The 19,126-nt window shown below is 40.6% G+C and overlaps 1 protein-coding gene across 2 annotated transcripts in view; it reads right to left on the reverse strand.

Moving 5' to 3' along the window:
* Window positions 1-19,126, reverse strand: part of GLMN (glomulin, FKBP associated protein) — a gene marked incomplete at its 5' end in the record, with an annotated part of 1,643,959 nt that overhangs the window by 1,028,478 nt on the left and 596,355 nt on the right. For both annotated transcript variants that reach the window (XM_044085667.1, XM_044085669.1), the window contains 1 exon segment: window positions 6,497-6,586. In XM_044085667.1, coding sequence (XP_043941602.1) covers window positions 6,497-6,586 — 90 coding nt within the window.

Raw genomic sequence — 19,126 nt, forward strand, 5'->3', positions numbered from 1 at the left:
ACCTTCCTGAAAGGTGTTCTCATCTTGGGTGGAATTCTGCAAACTTGGTTAGCCAGAGGCCTTTGATAATTGACACTGGTCTTGGCATTCGAGAAGTAGAAGCCAAAGAAGAGTGAGTCTAGCACAGAGCCCTGGGGAACTCCACTGTTGAATTGCCTCTTAGTGGAGGTAGTCTTACTAATTCCAACCTCCGGGGTCCTATCAGTGAGCCAGCTAGCTATCCAGCATGTTATAAAGGGGTTTACACCTAGTTCTGTAAGTTTGTTGACAATGCTCGAGAAGGGTATTGTAACAAATGCTTTGGCCAGATCTAGGTAGGCAGTATGCACCATTTCACCCTTATCCATTATTTTAGTGACCTTTTCAAAGAAATCCACCAGATTCAGTAAGCATGACCTTCCTCTGACAAAGCCTAACTGGGATGGATCCAGTGTCTGGAGGTCTCCGGTGTCCTCGTTCATAATTTCCATGATAGGGGAGGTGCAGGTCCTGAGTGGTGAGCTGATGTTCTTAAAAGACCTCAGGTACTTCACCAACAAACATGTCAAGTTTCCTTATGATAAACACAACTGCTATGCTCACAATTTGAACTACATAAGCAATGAAAAACTAAAACAGGAGAATATTGGTAGGGCATGACCTCCTATAGAAAATCAAGATGTCATGGCATTCACTAGAAGATGGGAATGTCATCACACTGGGAAAAGTGAAGACTGAAATAAAGTACAGTTTTGTACCTACCATAAATGTAGATGTTCGAAGATCCACATTGCTGCAGTCCTAACACTTGGGTAATCCGCTGTCCCAGTCGGCCCGAATACCAAAGTATATGGCTGACGTCGGTCAAGGCGCATTAGTCTGACGTCAGGACGTCAGGGTACAAATGCGCATGACCGACGTCATATCCTCAGTCTTTTCTTGCCCCAGATGTCAGAAGACCCTAAAAGGATAAGGCCAAAACCAAAAAACACCAAACACTCCTGCACCAAATATATATATATATACAATATATACAAATTTACAAGAGTATAACCCCACCCACACAACCACCTCTAAACACAGAGGGAAGGAGGGAGGGAATTGGACTGCAGCAATGTGGATCTTCGAACATCTACATTTATGGTAGGTACAAAACTGTACTATGTTCTTCATACCACATTGCTGCAGTCCTAACACTTGGGTAGAATCCCAAAGCAGAGGTAAGGGAGGCTGGCAAATCATAAAGAAGCAGGAGCTGTCAACATGCCCTGCAAAATAGCCGTGGCAAAACCAGCCCTAGATTTAGAGTAGAGAGGAAGGTGGTAATGCTTAGAGAAAGTATGCACTGAACTCCAAGTAGCTGCCTCCAAAATATCCTTAGTAGCCACCCCCCTTAGAAATGCTGTTGAAGTGGCAGTAGCCCTAGTGGAATGAGGCCTAATCCCAGCTGGAATCTCCTTGCCATGATGGGAATAACAAAATGCAATGCAAAACCCAATCCACTTAGAAATAGTTTGTTTTGACACAGGCTTGCCCTGAATACTCAAAGCAAAAGAAACAAACAACTGCTGAGACTGCCTAAAATCCTTAGTCCTGCTTAAATAATAACGCAACTGCCTGTGTACATCTAGAGTGTGCAAAATCTTTTCCCCCTTATTTTGGGGATCTGCATAAAAAGTAGGCAAATGAATAGTTTGGTTCAAAGCCACACTAGAAACCACCTTAGGCATAAAGGAAGGATTAGTACGTAATGATACCCTATCCTTATGGAAAATCAAAAAAGGCTCAACCGCCATAAGGGCCTGCAATTCAGAAACCCTTCTTGCAGAAGTAATGGCCAACAAAAAGCAGTCTTCCATGACAAATATTTCAACTCAGCAGTAGCCGAGGCTCAAAAGGTTGTAGAGTAAGTTTCTCCAACACAAAATTGAGATCCCAAGCAGGAGTAGGAGCTCTACGTGGGGTCTTATATTCTTTGCCCTCTAAGAAATTGCTTGAACAAAGGATGAGAAAACAATGGTGGGTCACAATCATAGTGAGCTGAAATTGCTGCAGCATGAATCTTAATGGAAGAGAAAGACAAACCTTTGTCCAATAACTCAGTCAGATATTGAAGAGCCACACTCAAATTAGGCTCAGAAACCTCCAAATTCTTTGCTGCACTCCAAAATAAAAATCTCTTCCATTTTTCTGCGTACACTTTCCTTGTACTAGGTCTTCTGGCTTCCATAATCACATTCAAAACTTGTTGAGGAAGTTGAGACCTGCTGTGTTTCAAAACAGAATATGCCAGGCTGTTAGATGAAGAGAGTGAAGCTTGACATTGAGTAGATGACCGTCCCTCTGAGACAATAGGTGTGGAATCAAAGGTAAAGGCCATGGAGGCTTCCTTACCAGACTCCTCAGTAATGGGTACCAGTGTTGCCGAGGCCAATCTGGAGCTATTAAAATCATCCTTGGCTTGTCTTGTCTGACCTTTAGGAGTACTTTGGGAGAAGAGGCAGAGGTGGAAAGGCATACACATGAAGATTTGTCCAACTGAAAGAAAGAGCATCCACTTTCCAAGCTGTGTGATGAAACCTTTTGTGCAAAACTTTGGCAGCTGGTGGTTTAGTGGAGAAGCGAACAGATCTATGTCTGGAGTTCCCCATGACACTGTCAATTTCCGAAATACATGAAGATCCAGTTTCCACTCGTGGGGATCCATGATTTGTCTGCTTAACACATCTGCTAAGGAGTTCTGTGCTCCCGCAGAAACCTTGCCTGAAGAGTTAGTTGCAAGCTGAGCGCAGTCTCCCATAAAATCATTGCTTGCCTGCATAGAGGGTAAGAATGTGTTCCCCTTGTTTGTTGATGTACCACATGACAGTTGTGTTGTCTGTTAGAATCAACACCTGCCCTGGAAGAAGTAACTCCTTGAAAGCCATTAATGCAAACTGGACTGCTAACATCTCCTTCATGTTGATATGTAGATGCTGTAGTCTGGCAGGCCACTTGTCTTGTATCCACTTTCCATTCAGATGAGCTCCCCAGCTATGTCTGAGGCATCTGTCGTTAGAATCTGACTCGCCTCTGGCCGGGTCACAGAGAGTCCCTTGTTTAGGTGACATTCCTGAGCCCACCACAAAAATTCCTTTTGAATGCAAGGTATTATTTGAATGACAGTGTCCAAATCCTGGCAGTGCTGTGTCCATACATTTTTGAGATACCATTGCAGCTTCCTCATATGCAGTTTGGCATTGGGAAGCACCAGAATACAAGATGCCATGAACCCTAAGGCTTGAAGGACTGTCCTTGCAGTCAGCCCGGACTGAAGAGATAGTTGATGGAAGTAAAGGGAAAGATTCTTTTGCTTGTCCGGGGTTAAAAGGCCATCTGGGTTGCTGTATTCAGTCTCACACCCAGAAAGCACATGTCTTGAGAGGGTACTAGACTGGACTTTATTTCGTTCACAGAATACCCCAGGCATCTTAGCACTGCTATCACATATTCCAAATGCTGTAAAAGGTCTTCCTTTTCTTGAGCCAGAATCAGGCAGTCGTCCAAGTAAGGATAGATTTGTATTCCTTTTAGCCTGAAGTAAACTATCACTGGAGCCAGAACCTTTGTGAATACTCTGGGTGCAGTAGATAAGCCAAAGGGCAATGCAGAGAACTGATAATGGGAATTCCCAGCTCGAAAACGCAGATACTTCCTGCAACTTAGTCTGATAGGTACATGAAGGTAAGCCTCCTTGAGATCTAAAGTTACCATCCAGTGATCCTTGCCCAGCAGAGGTAAAAGCTGTTGTAACGTCAACATTTTGAACTTGGGAATGTCCAGATAAGTGTTGAGGATAGATAAATCCAAAATTGGTCTCCACGTGTTCCCCTTCTTTGGTACTAGGAACAGGCGAGAATAAAATCCTAGGCCCCTTTCTGGCACAGGAACCGGCTGAATGGCCCCTATTTGGAATAACAGCGAAATTTGCTTGTGAGCCTCTTTTCTTTGTAGAGGAGGAATGTCTGGCATGCCTTTGAAAGGAGGCAAGGTATGGAAATAAAACCTGTAACCGTGGTGAATGATATCCAATACCCATCTGTCTTGGGTAATTAAAGTCCAATTTTCTTTGAAAAGTGCCAGCCTTCCTCCCAAAGGTGCTGCCAGACGAGAAAGCACTGGCAGCTGAAAAGGCAGGTCATTGGGTCTGTTTACGAAAGGACTGACCCCTGTGACCCCTGCCCTCACCAGAAGACTGAGCAGGTGAACTCCCTGTTCTAGGCCTAAAAGAACCTTGAGCTCTGCCCCTACCACGTCTAGACCTACCCCTAGACTGGAATCATAAGCAGGATATGTCCATCCCTTAGTGGGCCAATTTCTACTAAACTTCGGAGGCTGAACCTGCAAAAAATCTTTAACAGTCTGCATAGACTTAGCCTTGTCCTCCATTTTCTTTAAAACAGCTTCCACAGGCGAACCAAACAACACGTCAGACTGTAACGGAGCATCCAAAATCCTTGTCTTAACATGCTCAGCTAAATTCTGATCCCTTAGCCAGGCGTGCCTACGAAGAACAGAACCAGTGGCAGCCACCCTCGAAGAGGCCTGCACAGCATCAAAACCACATTGCAAGGAATGCTTGCCCACCTGTTCAGACACATGAACTAAATCCTGCAACTCTTTACACTCAATACCTTCCGCCAGAGCATCCACCTTAGACTTCAATTGTGAAAGGAGATAATTTTGATATTTTAACATGTGGAACTGGCAATTCAAAGCCCTCATGGCTAAAGTGGAAGAAGTATACACCTTCTTTCCCCATCTATCCAAAGCCCTTGCCTCTTTATCAGGAGGAACAGGATTTTTAACAACAGAAGCCTTAACACCTTTAGGCCCCTGAGAAACAGTTTCTGGGTCTGCCCTAGGACTCTTAAAAGATACTTATGAGCTTCAGGCACCCTATAATACCTATCTGGTTTAACTGGGGCAGGAGGCAAAGAATCAGGGTTCAGGGAAGCCTCTGCAAAACATCTTCCACCACATCCAGAACAGGAGGTATAGCTAAAGGCCTATGCTGGGGTAAAACAAAATTCCCTAAGCCTCTTCCTGGAATCAGAGAAATCTTGGCCTTCCCATTTAAAATGCTCCCTCATGGAATGAAGAGTCTCTGAAAAGAGAAATCCTCAGGAGGAGAAGCTGAAGGAGTAGAATCATCCACATCAGAATCAGAATAAGGAGGATACTCCTGCAAGTCTTCAGCGAAGACTCAGAAGCCTCCGAACACTGCTCAAAACTCTCAAGCTCAGGTTCCACCCTAGGCCTCTTATCAGGAGGGGGCATAGAACCTCTAATCATAGTAATCAAATCTTCTGCCATTTTAAGCATATGTTTCTTAGGCAAAGATCCTGAAGAACTAGGAGAGACCCCCACTGAAGATAAACCTGGCCTGCCTCTCAAAGAAGCCTTGGAAACAGAAGGGGAGGGCCTAACCACCTTAGGAAGAGAGGGGAGAACAGCCACCTGAGAAGCCCCTTCAGCCTGGCCTACCTCCTGAGAAGACACATCTTGTAACAGTAAAGTCTCTCCCTGAGACTCCAAAGAAACTTCTGGCAGAACCTCCGGCTCCACTGAGCCTTCTAAAGAACCGACGTCCGGGACTGACGGTTCTTCCAACCTAGGCTTTGCTGCTTTGTCCTTGCGCTTGGTGGACGAAGCGGGCGCCGGAGCATCCGACGGCATTTTATAATTACAACGCTTCCCAAAACTAACCTGGCACAGTCTAACCTTCTCTTTATAGTGCGTTGTTAAATCTAGCACAAGAGCGACATCCAACAACGCCGTGCTCAGGCCCTAAACAAGGTATACACAATGTATGGTAATCCCTATGAGGTATCTGTTTCCCACAAGAAATATAGTTATTCACTTTTTCTGACATCCGGTTAAATACTGAGGCAAGAAAAAACCAAAATATTCCCCAACGGGGTACTTAGCCAACTTTGATTCGGTCTGAAACTCCGACTTCAGAAAATTTCAGAACGCCAACCTGCACTCGCAAAACTGCTTCTGCATCGGACCATGCGGCAAAAAAGACTGAGGATATGACGTCGGTCATGCGCATTTGTACCCTGACGTCCTGACGTCAGACTAATGCGCCTTGACCGACGTCAGCCATATACTTTGGTATTCGGGCCGACTGGGACAGCGGATTACCCAAGTGTTAGGACTGCAGCAATGTGGTATGAAGAACATCTGTGACAAGAAAATAATTCTTATGAAGGATTCTCAGCCACTAACCATTGCACAAGGCCCTTTGAAAGGACTGATGAACTAAGAGCAGAGGATCTCCCATATTTCATTACCTTAACCTTGATGGACCCACTTATAAACTGTATGAGACCTAACCTTGGTGCAGTTCATCACAACATTTCAAAGAATTAGTCTACAACAAATTAACATAAAAAGAATATAAATCTAACCAGATCTACACAATGGTTTGCAACTAACAGGTATTAGACTTTATCTCCTCAGTGTAAATTACCTGTGGAACATTAAGAAAATCTTTTATTTCTAGGTACTGATGAAGAAGATGATTGTCTTCCATTTTCAACAAGCAGCTTTCAAACAAATCCTGAAACACAGAGAAAAAATGAAATCACTGATTTACTTTTTCAGATTATCATAAAAACATATGTTTTCTGAACTGTCACCAAATGTGAATGGATAGCATACCAATTAGCCATTCAAGTACTTTCTAACAAAAAAAATGATCTTTGAGACAGACAGAAAAGCTCGTGAATTGTGAGGTTGAAATGCTGCTGTTGATGTCCTTCCCACCATGTTGGTTTATTGTGGCAGGAATGTTATTAGAAATGTAGCTATCAGTGGGGATTTCTGCTTCTACACTGTCAACAGTACACAGCCTTGCCCTGAGAGACCTGTTGCTGATGGTGTCTAATGGTGTTGTGACTGGACCTGCTGGGAAAGAAATTAGGCTTCTCTCTCTCTCTCTGGCTCTTCTCTATTCAATGGTATGGCTATTGTGTTGCTTGAAAAGGAATTCACAGAGTTGATGGGTGCTGGTATGTCTCCTTCAATAAACTAAAATTTTCATTATGCTACATCCCAAACAGCAATGAATGGACCTGGGGAAGGGGAATGCATGAAAGCCATTTTAAGGCTATCCGCAAAAGGGGTGAGACACATTAATAGTGAGTACGTGCAAATGTTGTATCAGACACTAACCACAAATAAGTTCACATTAGAGGATGTAGTCATCTGAAACATGAGCAAAGAAGATACCTTACTATCATGGAAGCTGTTCCAGTACTTCTGCAGCCCTGTCCAAGATGCTGCAGTATCAATAGAGCTTACATGTCATACACTTCTACACACTCACTGTTAAAATGGAGAACTTCAACAGAGCAGTTGTTTCACAACAGTTCAATACCCTCAAGTCTAAAACAGGTAATGAAAGAATACGTTACCCACGGTGGTCCAAAGAGATGGATTCCCTGTCGTAAGAATGAACTACTGTAAATTAAGGTAATGGATTCTTATGCAAGGCTGTCACCAAACCATCAGCTGCAGTTTTAGGTTCTATGCTAGCAATGGGTAGCCAGTCAAAGGTGAACTAGCCTTCCTTGGGCAGAAGTAAAGACATTACCTCGATGCCCTCAGCAGCCCACAGCAAGTTAGTCCCTGCTCTATTTATCAAAGATGGAATCACACAGTGGTTCTGCTTGGGAGAACAGAAGAACTCATGCAATCTTCAGTGTAGTGACAACAGCGTCTCCTAAGACCAATGCCTCCCTTTTCGCTTTGTCCTCGAGCATTTCTCAAAACTGGGGTCATCTAGAGTGGAAGCCAGAAACTAAAATTCATTCAGGTGTGGAGTATTATAGAGAAGACACACAGCTGGTTCCTCACACTGAACTACCTGTGATCTGCTCAAAACAAGCCTTACTGCTCGACCTAGGGGGGAGAGAACACAGTACACCTCACTACAGGACATTTACCAAACACAGGGCATATCTTGGAACTGTAACTGGGTAATTTAGAATTACATCTTTTATATACTAGCAGTGGAGATGCAGTCAACATCTTGGGTGTTGATTACGACTGGCACTGGCTGGGAATTTGCTGATGAACTGACTGCACCCCTCCTCATTCTCCTCTGGGTTAATTAAATAGTAGAAGTCATCTGCCAACAAGGATAATTTGCACTGCCTCCACTGGCATATATAGCTCATATGTCTATAGACTCATAATGCATGCACTAAGAGCTTTATATACAGCATAAACAAAAGTCGGGAAAGAGAGCACTTTATGCAGAGTCCTCACTCTGAACCAAACCAGAGGAGGTGCCCAGATCTGACATTAACCTTACCTGGTGCAGCTCCGTACATGTGGGCTAAAACCATACCTCTCAATCTCTTAGCACAAGAAGTCTGGATAAAGTCTAAAATAATGTTGGGCAAAGGCCCAGAAATAGGGACAGATTTTAAATATTGCTCTTATAAACTTAGAAAATTGTTAGAATGATAGGATTTGTGTTAGCATACATTTTTTGAAGGATATGAATTCTGAAACTTAAAAGTGTGTCATTATTTAGTGACTTCAATCTCCTGTGATTTGCCAGAAAACCACAAATTTTATGAGGAACAGATGAAAAATATGAGGCAAAAATCTGGACAGCTGAGAGGTATGACCAGAACTTTAACCAAACTCTTGTGAACCATTAAGTCTACAAACTATCAAAAAAGAAAGTCCAGAACATCACAACAAATGATTTTTTCTGCATCTATACTAATCATTAACAAGGTGATGCTCTACACACCAGAATCTTGCACCAACAAAAGTTTATTTATAATGTTATCAAAAGTATACTTGCCTCTCACAAAGTTACACCGATCCACAATGACTAACACACTATCCAAAGGTGTCAACCTACCAGACAAGGTTATTAGGGACAAGTTATAATCGCAGTTAGGTTATTAGGGACAAGATATAATCGCAGTTAAGCAAAGAAACAGTTTTGACTACTTTCACATATTTAATCTATAACAGATAATTTCCATTCTTAAACAAATTAAATGTTAAGTCCTCTTCCTATGACCTCCATGACTACACTGATACACACACTCTTCTCAAAAACCCTGCATTGGTGAAAATTCCTTAAGTAAAACAGTTTGTTTGTTTGTGTCTTTCAACTTTTCCCGGTTAGGGGTCGCCACAGCGGAACGCCGGTCCGCTAATGATTGGCAGTAGAGTTTTACGTGCTGGCTTGCCGGGCCTAACGCACAACCTTCAACGAAGGAACGCCCATTCACACATGTCGCCACGCAGAAGACGCTGTAACTGAGAATCGAACAGGCAATGTCTAAATGTGAGGTGACAACACTACCGCAGCACCACCACAGTACCAGCCTAAAATGAATTAAATTCAACATGACTACTTAAAGTACTTCAAGCATAATTCATTGTGCACTCCCCTTGGCTGCAAAATCTCACAAAATATATATCGGAAGTATATCAAGTCACTGAATGCAATTTTGATAAAAGTAAAAAAAAAAGTTGAGAAATGTCTGCTGTAGCTACTTTCACTGAACCTCCAAACAATTTTTTTTTTTGCAGTGGGCAAATCCCCCATGGGGGACACCCCCAAATGTATATAAATAAATATATGTGTATATGTATCTATATATATCTATATATATATCTATATATATATATGTGTGTGTGTGTTTAGAAACTAATATACACATTTATATGTATATATGTACCCTCCTTTTGACTGAATGTACATTTGTTTGACAAATGTAGGGGTGTGATTTAATGTCAACAATACAGATGGCCAAATGGTAAATATGCTGAAGGTATGGAATGTTGATACAGGTAAGTGGGGTTGGGGGAAGTGACAGCATATGTGTGTGTGTGTGTGTGTGTGTGTGTGTGTACGCGCGATTTAGTGTTAAGGTTAGGGATGAGTGAAGGATCGGTGTTATATGCTTGTGTGAGAGTTTGTGTATTTTAGGGCAAGGGTTAGGTTAGGGAATAAATGTAGTGTTGTTTGTGTGTGTGAATCTGTCTTGTCTAGTGGCGGTGCTACTGGATGGTTTTAATGATGGTAAGGTGGAGGATTAGGGTTTGGAGAAGGGGTAGCATTACGATTAGGGTTAGCACCCATTACCTTCAACAGATGGAGTTCATAGCCAAGTACTAGGCTAGCTGCCCTTGTGGGTCATTTTGAACATAGACAATTTCCCCCCTTGGTGAGCATCAAACCCTGTACTCTTTGCAAGGTAAACACCTTAACCACTGCACCAACCCCAATTACTAAACAGGGCACCTCCAGTGGCTTGAACTACATCACCAACTTGCATACTCCCAACTCCCTATTATCCACAATCTAACAAACAAACCACAACCTTGTACAACCATACAATTGACCTAGAACCCTGCACTCTTCTGACAAAGACCTTCTCCATATATCAAAACCTAATAAGCTCTGCAGACTGTTCCCTCTGCTCCCATCAAGTGTCAAAAACCTGGAACTCAATACCTCTAACAGTAAGACAGAAGAGCTCTGCTAAAGTTATTCAAACTACAGCTAAAGTCACACTTACTCTACTTCTGGATTTGCAAATGTGCTGCACTAGCTTAGCAGATCACTCCTCCTCCACCTCATCCCTGCTCCACTCCCTTTCCATATCCTTCTCCCACCTGTACTGTAACTCACTCACTTTCCATTTTTTGTTATACTCCTTCACCCTCAACTACCCTTGCCTTCTATTTCTGAAATATAGCTTTCTCGACAATATAACTTTTGTAAGACATGAAAAATTATATGATGTGTTCTGTTGGTTTCTTGCTGTTACTTGCATTTACATGCATGCATTAACTATTCATTGTGACTAACTAGTCTTATTACTGTATTGTACTAAGTGCAATAAATATACAGACAACTGCTTCAGTTAATACGCTTTACTATTACATTTTCCTTTCGGATCTACAAACATGCAACACAGATGCTGTCAGCTCTCCATGGCAAATTCCCAAAGCTTGTTTATGCACACTCATATTTATACCAAAAAGTCTGATATTTTTTTCTCAAAGTCTGATGTTTAACAGTTCTTTCTTTGTATAACAGTTTTCCTTTGTTCCCTTGTCCTTGGTTCTTTGTAGTTTGATGATCCATGGAAACTCAGCCTTGCATTATCTGAAACGTGGTGTTCCAGCACTATCTGAAACTTGATGTTCTAACTTTGTCTTGTTTGATGTTGCATCTCTTAACTTCGTTGATGTCCTTCCAGCTGCCTTCTAGGCAGTTATTTTTACAGACTTTGTTTCTCAATAACATACTCCTTTACATGGATGCTAATATCTAATTAAGCTATGCCAGCACACTTACTTTCTGTTTTTCAACATTTTATACTAATTCTAAATTAACCCTTTATATTTCATATCATTTTTGTAGCTTTTTATTCAAGCTAATAATTATGCTAGTGAAAAGACAGTAAACTATTATTCTTTCAAGACATATTACTTTTTTGAAAATAGCTACAACATGTCTGTCTGTATACTTTATCATTCTGAAATGCAGTTTACCCTCTTTTGAAAAATGTTGTAAAGACTGTATAATATTGTCTTTCAGATGTCAATGTCACTCTGCCTGTCACTGTTGTTTGTACACTGGAGTCTTTCTCCTGTGACTTTCCCAGTAAATAAAAGCAATAAATAAAGAGTTTATCCAGCAATGTCCTCGCCAAATAAACCCAGAAATGGAACAGGTGAGATGAACAGTTGAGTGCACCAAGTCTGAAGGGGGTAGAAAATATACCCCCTGACCACACTCTTTCAAACAATAGACTCCTTTTGCATTGGCAAGGTAGCAAAACAATGTGGTCTCTTGGACCAATGCCTAACCAAAATGATTACAAAAAAGACAGCACTGTGATGCATACATAGTGAGCTGAGCTGCATATTCTGATGGCAGTTTGTAAAGGCTTCTTTCCATTCTGAGTGCTGACCAGGCTGATTTAGGATGACTCCAGACTGCTCAAATGCCTTACAAAATAAAAGGCCACAAGACTGGGATGATTAGGCTTCCTCCTCCTTTAGAAGCCAGCCTTGTGTTGTACAGTGATAAAGCCCCAATTACGACTCAAGTGATCCAAGATTAATTAATGGCTTGGATACCTGGCTGAGCTAACAGAAGGATATGCGCATCTATCTTGAGAAGAAGGAATGCAATGGGTGTATCTTCCTGTGACCACTGATGAAGGTTAGGGTTCAGAGAACAGTGGTGGATAGGAAAACATAGCAGGTTGGCCTCTAAGGCTGTGAGACCATGTCCTCAAACTAACTTCAAGGTTACCCTACACATACACATAATGAGGTCAACGAGAAGGGTGGATTTACGCCAGAAAAAATCCCTCACCAGCTGCAGTATGAGGCACCTCATTTGGCCATTCCTTCTCCAGAGTGCTCTGACAAATGCAGCACCCCCCCCGCCCGAGCCTTATCATAGAATAATCTAGGGACTCCATGTACCAGAATGCTCAACCAGTAGAGATATGCTCCCAGTGTGGGTCAAACCTGGAAGCCTGTCACAAGTAAGACTAAATGTAAGATGACATTTGGACTAAGCAGCAGTGGTGGGGGGGGGGAAATCCTCTAGGAGCATCTAGGTGGTGGTGATAAGGACAACAGAATAATTCAAACTGTGTATCACCCTGATGGCATGTCCCAAGTGGTAGTCAATCCGTAGAAATGTAGATGACAGTAGACTTATTATCCCTGTCCAGCTCAGAGATAGTGGCCTTGAAATACTCCAGATTCTCAAAGGATAGTGAGGTTGAAGGAGAACCAAGTCCTCCTTCCCACTGCCCATGGAAATACACTTGTGCAAAAGTAAAATGTGACAGACTAGTGCTAGGTGTCATGGGATCAAAAACAGTCACCAGGGCACACTAGCCGAAGCTGTCATGCTTTGGGAAAGACTTGTAGCCAAGCTTGTGTGGGCTTAAGAACCAACTTACTATTGGTGCATTCATTTATAATCAACTCAAGTTCCCAATAATCACTAAACTACTACTTGGCACCCATCCCCTGAGGCATTAGTCCCAGTGTAAGAAAAAATGTGGACTCTTCTAGACTGGACTCTGCTAGCCTCTGTGGGTCTGAAGGCCAGACCAAGGAGGAAAGCCCCATCCTGAGTACAACCAGTGTCTCAGTCCCATTGACCAACAGCCCCAGCCAATCATCAAGAAATAAAAGGGTGCTAAACTCAGGGATGCACCCACCCCTGGTTTGTGCAAAAGGCATACCTCCCCCAGTGATGGTCCTCCAGACAGACTGAGGACTGGTTCAAGCTTCGGCCTTTGTTAGTAAAGGGCAAGTGCACCACCTACTAAAGAGTTTGGCCAAGAAGAAATGCAGAGATCTGTGGCACTGTTTAATTGGTCACATCTCTGAAACAGTACATATAATACCGATGTTTGTCCTGGCTGGTAACCTAACGGTCATACTGAAACATCATAATGCTTAAGCATGTAAAAGCAGGACTGTACCAACAATAAGAATTAAGATCCAAAATATGTGAGTAGCACACAAAAAAAAAAAAAAAGAACTGGTAGACTACCGAGATAAGCTTGCTTACATACCTAGCATGTTTCACCATGGAATGTATGGGCATAGTATTGCAGACATTCCTGAACATGTTGCTGAACAAATTTCAGATTCAACATGTGAAGAAATAATATACAACCTAAGACCAATCTGACAAGGTCCGTATAATTTACATTAAATACTGTACTATTAATTGCATTTGCTCAGATAATTGTACTAGGAGATATGGTATGGCAAATAAGAGCACAGGATTAAATCTATGAAATGCCAATAAGAATGGTCATGCTGTCATCAAATGACTATTTCTGGTTCTGTTGTATATTGCAGGACTCTGAGCAAGCCATTTAATCAGTACATGTTCCAGTGTCATTAGTGAAAAGAAGCTTTTATGCCTCATGGGCATACATTTGTAGCAAATCATTAAAATACATGTTCAGAAATTAATCATGATGCATCACAGATTTCACAGATGACCCATTTGATATACTTATTATCAAGTGTATACTGTAACAAAAAGCTGATAAACCTAGACAGATAACATTTTACCTAGCTGTACTAAATTTGTGTTTACCCATCCAGTCATGAAATCTTGCCTTAAAGATAGCCAAAGAAGTACATGGTTTAACATGAAGTGGCAACTTATTACATAGGCTGGGAGCATGCAGTGTTAGGAACCTCTCTTTCTCTCCAGTGAGTTTTGTTTATGTTTTGGTGCAGATATAGGTCTCTAGTGTGGGTGTTTGTAGAGACTTCAGTTTTGCAAAGAAATAGGAGGTCAAATAATAAAAAATCATTCACGGTTTAAAAACGTTGACATGGGTCACTTCAGAGAAGCCTGTAGGCTACTGAGTAGAAGGAGAGTCGTGTTGACCTTTCTGGAGAGTTGAAGGATTTAACAGCTTTAATTTTCACTGTTGGAAATGTTGGGGCCTTTCCAGTTGAATGATATGCTTGGACTTGTACATACCAAAGGGAGCATTGTACACAAGTCTGATAAGGGAAGAATACAGGAGAAGGATGTCTTCTTTGGCTCTGGAAGATATTCTCTTGGTAATGAGCTAGTCCAGACAGAAGGATTTCTTGACTATGGTGGAAACATGATGATCAAATGACATAGAGAGAGAGACAGATGTCCACATAGGTACCCAGGTCTCTTATAACCATCTCTGTCAGAAGAGCAGTAGCATTTATAACACGAGGTAGAAGCAGCTTTTTTTGCTAAATGTCATTATACTGCACTTTAGAACATTTTCGGTACACCCGGTATGTACATATTTCAACCCTTGCTGCAGCTGTTTGGTATCAGTGAATGAGCGAATGACATAACCCAGCTTGCAGCCATCAGCAGATGTGGTCAAACACACACCTCTGGGATATTGGCTTGTATGTTTGCAAAATAAATGTGAAATGAGAGAGAACGAGCATAAATCCCTATGGTACATACTTGTTACAAATTTACATTCAGAGAGTGTGCAAATGACTGTAACAACGTAGGAACTATGCGATCCAGTGGACAATGTAGGGATTTACAATTAGTTTGTTTAATTTTTCAATAATTTATTACATGGGGAATAGTTTCAAAAGCCTTGGCCAGGTCAAGGTAAGCATTGTACACAGATTAATTACTGTCCACAGTCTCTGTAAACTTTTCTATAAAGCTTACTAGGCTCAGAAGGCAAGTCCTGCCCTTTTCAAAACCAAACTGAGTGGAGTCTTGTTCAGTTAAGTTAAGTTGCCTATGTGCATAAAGGAGTTCTTCCATGATACGATCAATGGCTTTGGTAGGGCTGTACGGACTACAATTACTAGGGACTGTAAAGGAGTCACCCATGTTTGGAGGAGTCAAAGTGGCTTTTCTTCAGGTATAAAACACAAACCCTGCAGACAGGTTGAGACTGAACAGTTTAAGCAGAAGCACAGATAGTGCACACTTGGCACTGATGAGAATGCAACCCAGTATGATGTCTGATTCCATGCAAGTATTGTTTTTAGCCTTTGACATGGAGTCTAAGACTTGCTTCAAGGTAATTTTATAGGACACTAAATGTTCATGGATAATGGGGACAACAAGGTAGTAGGTTGGGTAAAGTTAGCACTAAATGTGTCTCCTAACATACTGGCTATATCCTTTGGATCAGTGTGTGATAGTATTATGGATGACTTCAATGAATTGTTGGACATTATTCCTTAATTTGCTGACATAGCTGAAGAAAGATTTGTAGTTTACTTTGGTGCTTGTGGCAACCCTTAAGTTCATATTCTACTTCACATTTTCTAATTAAAATTCTAAGTTCTTGGCATATTTTAGTGTGGTCTTGAGGTAGAAGGATGGGAATTTCTTGCAACTTTTCATTATTTTCCTTCTTTTGTTATAGAATGTATTTATACAAGAGTGGCCCTTGACAGGTTTATCCCTGAATTTACCATTGTATTTTGGGCAGATGGTTAGCAACTTTTCTATACCGCTATATAAGTGCTGGTAAAATTGGAAGTGAGTGCAGCAGCCCTCTCATTTGGGTCTACTTGCAAGGGATTGTAGGGAATTTTGCATGTCTTCTACAAGCTAAAGTAGAAGTGAAAAAGTTGGGTGTAATACAAATTATAATCCACTGTTTTTATTACAGATTAATAACACATAAACTAACACTTAAAAATAAAAAAACTAAAAAATATGAAGGATTTGCAAATAGTCTGTCATACTCTCAATTTCTACTAAACATGCAGAAAAAATACTGATTTTAATTAAATTCACTCTGACAGAAATTAATGATAAATAAAATGAAAGGATCAAATTGGGCTATAAGTAAAGAGACGCAAGAAAATACTGTTCTGTTTAATAAATTCCTCAACATTGTTGACATTCATAGGCTATGAAAAGAAATCCACACTACTCTTACAAAAGCGGGTACCAAGATACTTGTTGGATCGGATCCAGCCATTAGCCAGAGCTCTAGTACATTGGGATCCTTCAAATTTTTCACACAATCCCCTGTGAAACTCTCCCTTTAGATTAAATTTGCTGTCTAATGACTAAAGCTAGTAGGAAGAAGAAAATATGAATCATAATCTTATACAGAATAAGTGGCAATTTGGATGGGAGTGGAAAGAGGGATGCCTCATCGGACATACTTGGATTAAATGGATCCAGTGTTATGGTAAGAACATAACTTGCATATCCTATTTCATCAGTCTGTCTGATCCAACTTGCATGTTGTTAATACTGTCAAATGTTTGTCTCCCCTCCACAAAACCACACCGATTCATAGATCTATTAATTTTTGCAAATGGCGTTCTCTTAGCTAAAACAGTTATAAAATACTTTATAATCATGGTTCAAAATTGAAATTGGTCTATATGAAATTGGATTTAAAGGGTCTTTGCTTTGTTTAAGTAGACAGCTACCACAGTTTTATTCCAAGATGTTGGTAGTGCCCCCCCCCTTAAAATATTGTTAAACAAAACCTTCCAGATGTCTCACTTTTTCCCTCATAACTTCCACATTTCTACAGGAATACCATCTGTCCCTGCAGACTTTTACCTCATCCTCTCCCATCTTAGCTATTAATTACTGACCCTCATTTATTTTATTTTCTGAAAAAAGTGAAACAGTCTCAAAATTTTCTGCAAAACTGTACTGTCCTTTTCTGGATTCAACAAATAAAAATATCATCTGCAAATGAGGTTATTTTTTCCTTTAACCTTGGCATATTTAAGTCTAAATGTTTCCATTTGTGTCTTTGCTTTGTTCCCCATTCCTCTGCTCTGTACAGATTTTTTACAAAATTTCTAAACTCTCTCTCTCTGGTTATTTTTCTATTCACACTCTACATGAACGTGGGAACACCTTTTTCTATTTTCTGTAGCCTAAGTCATTGAGCTAATAGTTATTGTGCTCTGGGGTTGTTATCAAAAATACCTTTCTAAGTTCACTCATATAACCCAAATTCTCCCTTGTTTTTCATTTACCACTCAACATTTGCTACTCTTCTTGCTCCATCTAAATAATGTGTATAACTTCTTTCCCATTTCTCTTTCTCTTTCATTACTACAAAATTTCTAAATTACATTTTTATCCCACTCCTCAGATATCCCTTCTGAAGAAATCTGGACATTCCTTGGCAACTCCTGAATTGTTTTAACTACTCATGCCATAAAATCCTATTTTTTTAATTGGTAAGTAGAAAATTTCCAATGTCTCATTTTTAGTTTATTACCCTGCATCTTTATTTTTAGTCTTTATTGGCACATTGTCTGAAATAGTTACCAGATGTGTTTCAAAGCTGTCAGTTAAATACACATGCTCATCTGAAATATGGTTTCTGTCCAATCTAGCCCAGTTATTGTACCTTGGAGAATAATATGCAAATTCTGCCTGGGTTTCTGCTAGGAATTTCACATCTTCCATCCCAAATATTCTCATATATTTCTTTAAAAACCTACTCTTGCTACATTTTCCCTTCATAGTCCCCTGATACATCACTGCTGCATATTTTTCAGTTCCTATTCATGAATAATATTACTTCTTATGCTTCTTAATAGTAGTTTAGGTGGCATATAAATACATGCCATTATAATTCTTCTGTGCTAATACCCCCTTATTATCACAAATTTACCTTTGTTGCCCTTCTACTCCTCTTATATCACTACTGGTGCCCGTCTTGCAATCATCAGTATTACTACCTCAATTTTCCTTTGTCCCGGACACTCTGCTGAATGACCATTCTGGAATACTTTCTTTGCCAAATTCACCTGCTCATTTCTATTGACGTGTCTCCTGTAATTTTGCTATTTGCACCCTACACCTCTTAATATAATTCAAAACTCTTTACTTCTTGTCCATACCTAAAATGCCAGTCACATTCCATGAGATAACTAATAAGGCAGTTATTCTGATAAGATGCCATCATTTTCAACTATCCACCATGACAGTTTTTCTGAATATATGTTTCCAATTAGCAACTTACATGCAAATACTTGTGTAGCACGCTAAACTTACATGAATTTGCAGCTTCGTATCTCTGGACGTATGTCACATTTTCACTGATTTTTCCTTTCAGTAACAATAAAAAAAAAAAACAAACAAAAAAAAACAAAACCTATGTATCTTTTTATTAAAGCCAACCCTTTTTAATTCACATGAAACATACACAACTACACACATTTTTCAAAAAGGAAAATTACCACTCCATATATGGACAGATGCTGAGAATTCTTGAACCAAATGGATTTCGAACCCTTCTGATTACTACCGAAGGCTTTCTGGGGGGCGGGGGTCACAAATTGGACTCCCACAGCAGATAATGTCTTCCTATCTTGTTCACACTTCATCAACTTCAACTTTACCATACCAAAAAGTGTAGCTCCACCAGATGGAGCCTTGGTAAAGGACACTTTTGAAATTGTCCTCAAAGTTACACAGATGGAACCATGTAGACCGCCTGATGGTTATACCACTGTCTTGCCATCGGCTACATTGTGATACCAATATATGGAGAAATTAGTCTGGTATTCAGAGTAGTCTGCAATTGTTTAGTAGACT

Source organism: Protopterus annectens, chromosome 10.part0 (genome assembly GCF_019279795.1).
Source record: "Protopterus annectens isolate FY-2018-M chromosome 10.part0, PAN1.0, whole genome shotgun sequence".
NCBI classification, from domain to species: domain Eukaryota; kingdom Metazoa; phylum Chordata; order Ceratodontiformes; family Protopteridae; genus Protopterus; species Protopterus annectens.